Raw genomic sequence first — 2,103 nt, forward strand, 5'->3', positions numbered from 1 at the left:
ACTGCTCGTCCATCCAGTTCCTTGTGCACCAACCCGCCTCATGGCTGATGCCTCCCACGGCTACTGGCGCCGTTCTACAGCAGTTCGTTGATGGCATGTGGCAGCCGCTTGGTTTTTTATCCCGCCGCCTCAAGCCCGCCGAGACCCACTACAGCACTATTTGGGCGCGAGCTTCTAGCTGTATACGCGGCCGTGCGGCACTTCCGCTATCACCTGGAAGGGCGTGACTTCCACATTCTGACCGACCACAAGCCGTTGTCATATGCATTCTGTGGCAACCACTCCGGCTACTGTGAGCATGAGATCCGTCAGCTTGGTTTTATCTCCGAGTTTTGCACCGACGTTCGCCATATCCCCGGTGTTGACAACCGATGCTCTTTCACGCATCAATGCAGTTCCCTACTTGCCATCCCCGGTGAGCGTCAGTGACCTCCTCAACGCCCAGGCTCATGACGCTGACCTCAAGGATTACCTCGCTGGCGAATCCTCCCTTGTCCTGCAAAAGGTACACCTCCCTGGGTGCGTCGACCCTCTTTTCTGCGACGTGTCCACCGCGCATCCTTGCCCCTTCGTCCCCGAGCCGCTACGCCGCCGGATCTTCAGCGAGTACCACAGCCTCGCCCACACCGGCGTGCGCGCTACACAGAAGGCCATTGCAACCCGTTATGTCTGGCCAAATATCAACAAGGACATCCGCAGCTGGACCCGCTCCTGTCTTGCTTGCCAGCGGACCAAAGTTGAACGCCACATCCAGACGCCACTCAAAGCGTTCCCCACGCCTGAAGGCCGGTTCTGCCACGTTCATCTGGACCTGGTTGGCCCACTTCCCTCTTCACTCGGCTGCCGGTATCTCTTCACCTGCGTGGACCGCTTTACGCGCTGGGCAGAGGCTTTACCCATCCCAGACGCGACGGCGGATACGGTCGGCCGCGCGTTTCTACTCGGTTGGGTCGCCCGTTTCGGCTGCCCTGACATTGTGACCACCGACAGGGGACGCCAGTTCACATCCCGCTCCTTCACGTCTCTTCTGAAAGCTATCGGAACAAAGCATATGATGACGACGGCTTACCACCCCGCGGCGAACGGGATGGTGGAACGGCTGCACCGCCAGCTAAAGGCCGCCCTCTGTTCCCAGCCTGAGCCCACTAACTGGGTTGACCATTTGCCATGGGTGCTCCTCGGCCTATGCTCTTCGCTAAAGCAGAATCTCAAGTGTAGCTCGGCAGAGTTAGTCTTTGGCTCCCCTTTGCGCTTGCCTGGTGACTTCCTCGATTACAGACCGAAGCCTCCCACCACCGGTGACGACTTCGCAACGTGCCTCCGTCAGCATTTCCAGGCCGTCAAACCCGCCCTACCGCGTCAGCCTTCCCATAGGAAGATTTTCGTGTACCCGGATTTGGCCAATGCCTCTCACGCCTTCGTGCGGGTGGATCATGCCAAGCCACCCCTGCATATGCTGGCCCTTACAAGATACTGGCCCGCAGCGACAAGACCGTCAGTCGACCTTAATGGCCGCCGCGAGACCATCTCCCTCGACAGGGTCAAGTACGCTCATCTTGAGACACTCGTCGCCCCTGTGCATCTCCTCGACCTTCCCTCCCACTGCGGAGGCCCTCAACGCCGACGCTGTCCCTCGGCGCAATGTTTCCTGGCATTCTCCCCTGGTTACCATCAGGGTCTAGGGGGGGAGGCCTGTAGCAGCACTAGTTCCATCGGATGATGGCAGCTCAGTTTGAACGTGAGCGCGCAGAGCGCGATTAAACCAGTTGTTCTCCACCAGTCACCGGGTACGGTTGTCAGTCCATTCCTGCGCCGCACTTCCATGTGTAAGCTTCGAAAAAAGATAAACATACGACTATGAAAAAAGAAGGCCTGCTCCGTGCAAACGACGGAGAAGAAAAGACCGTCTTTTTAGGAAGAGGAGGGGACACGACGCTCAGGGGGGCACGGCATGGCTTACGGAACGTTGTATTCATCGTTTCTTGCTATCGTTGTGTTGTGTATGCATCGTTTCCGCTTGCTGCCTCTACGTTATTTAACTGCCTCTACGTTATCGCAGTCGTGCATTTCCTCGGCGTTCTGCTCACCGGTTGAAGACATCCC

General features: G+C 57.9%; 1 protein-coding gene across 1 annotated transcript; it reads left to right on the forward strand.

The window, feature by feature from the left end:
* Positions 1 to 298: 298 nt before the first annotated feature.
* On the forward strand, positions 299 to 1,720 carry LOC135395721 (uncharacterized). The gene has a single exon (XM_064626815.1). It carries the CDS (start codon positions 299 to 301, stop codon positions 1,718 to 1,720), a length of 1,422 nt encoding a protein of 473 aa, XP_064482885.1.
* Positions 1,721 to 2,103: the final 383 nt, after the last annotated feature.

The sequence above is a fragment of the Ornithodoros turicata genome, chromosome 5 (genome assembly GCF_037126465.1).
Source record: "Ornithodoros turicata isolate Travis chromosome 5, ASM3712646v1, whole genome shotgun sequence".
Classification (NCBI taxonomy): domain Eukaryota; kingdom Metazoa; phylum Arthropoda; class Arachnida; order Ixodida; family Argasidae; genus Ornithodoros; species Ornithodoros turicata.

What these genes read in the sequence shown, in the direction of transcription:
- LOC135395721 (XM_064626815.1), top strand. Translation starts at nt 299, where the DNA reads ATGAGATCCGTCAGCTTGGTTTTATCTCCGAGTTTTGCACCGACGTTC.